This window comes from Electrona antarctica, assembly GCF_951216825.1.
Source record: "Electrona antarctica genome assembly, chromosome: 13".
NCBI lineage: Eukaryota > Metazoa > Chordata > Actinopteri > Myctophiformes > Myctophidae > Electrona > Electrona antarctica.
In genome coordinates, this window is record NC_136794.1 from 5978974 (window position 1) to 5979695 (window position 722).

At 56.1% G+C, this 722-nt stretch overlaps 1 protein-coding gene across 1 annotated transcript in view; it reads left to right on the forward strand.

The window, feature by feature from the left end:
* The window catches only part of myo16 (myosin XVI), a gene marked incomplete at its 3' end in the record, with an annotated part of 177929 nt that extends 177480 nt beyond the window's left edge, over positions 1–449 (forward strand). Inside the window, exon 34 of the mRNA XM_079518690.1 lies at positions 264–449. Coding sequence (XP_079374816.1) covers positions 264–449 — 186 coding nt within the window. The remainder of the gene's footprint in view (positions 1–263) is intronic.
* Between the last annotated feature and the right edge of the window lie 273 nt (positions 450–722).

Sequence of the window (722 nt, forward strand, 5' to 3'; positions counted from 1 at the left end):
ATGTGCATCAAACCACCGCTTGTCATTGCCAAGCCCACCTCTCCTCCTCCTCCCCACCTCCTGCACTCATAGCCTGACCATTTCATCTCCCTGAATGTTGAGGAGTCAGTAATAATTCAACGAGGGGCTTTGAAATGTGAACGCTTTGTAATATTTTCTCTCTCTTGCACCCCTTCCCTCCCCCACTCCTCCTCCTTTCCTGCGCGTCACCTTCATTTGCACCCCCCCTCACCCCCCCCCCCCCCCCCCCCTCCCCCCACCAGGCGAACCGACGGCTGCGTGCGTGCGGAGGGGACGAGAGCGCCGCCCTCGGGGAGTTGCTCCGCTGGCGTCGAGCGCAGTGTGAGGGGCACAGCAACTGGAAGCACCACCACCGCCCGCCTCAGTCGCCGCCCCCGCCGCTGCCCCCCACACTGCTCTGGACCAATAATAGGAAGGCCTCTCCATGACACCACGTTTCCAAGATGGGTGGATTGTAGATGATGTGTCCTGATGTGCCCCTCACATACTTGTCCTTTTAAACTTTATTTCTTGAAAAAAAAAAAAGGTAAAAGAGGGGCCAAAACCACCGGATAGCACCCAGGAACCTACGCTTCAGTCTTCAGAAGGTGTCCATGGGTATCCTGGGTTGAGTTCACCAATCCCTCCTCCTCTCCTCAATGTGAAAAGTCCCTCTGCAGACTTTATTCCAAAAGCCGCCCCAGCCATTATCCCATGAAATG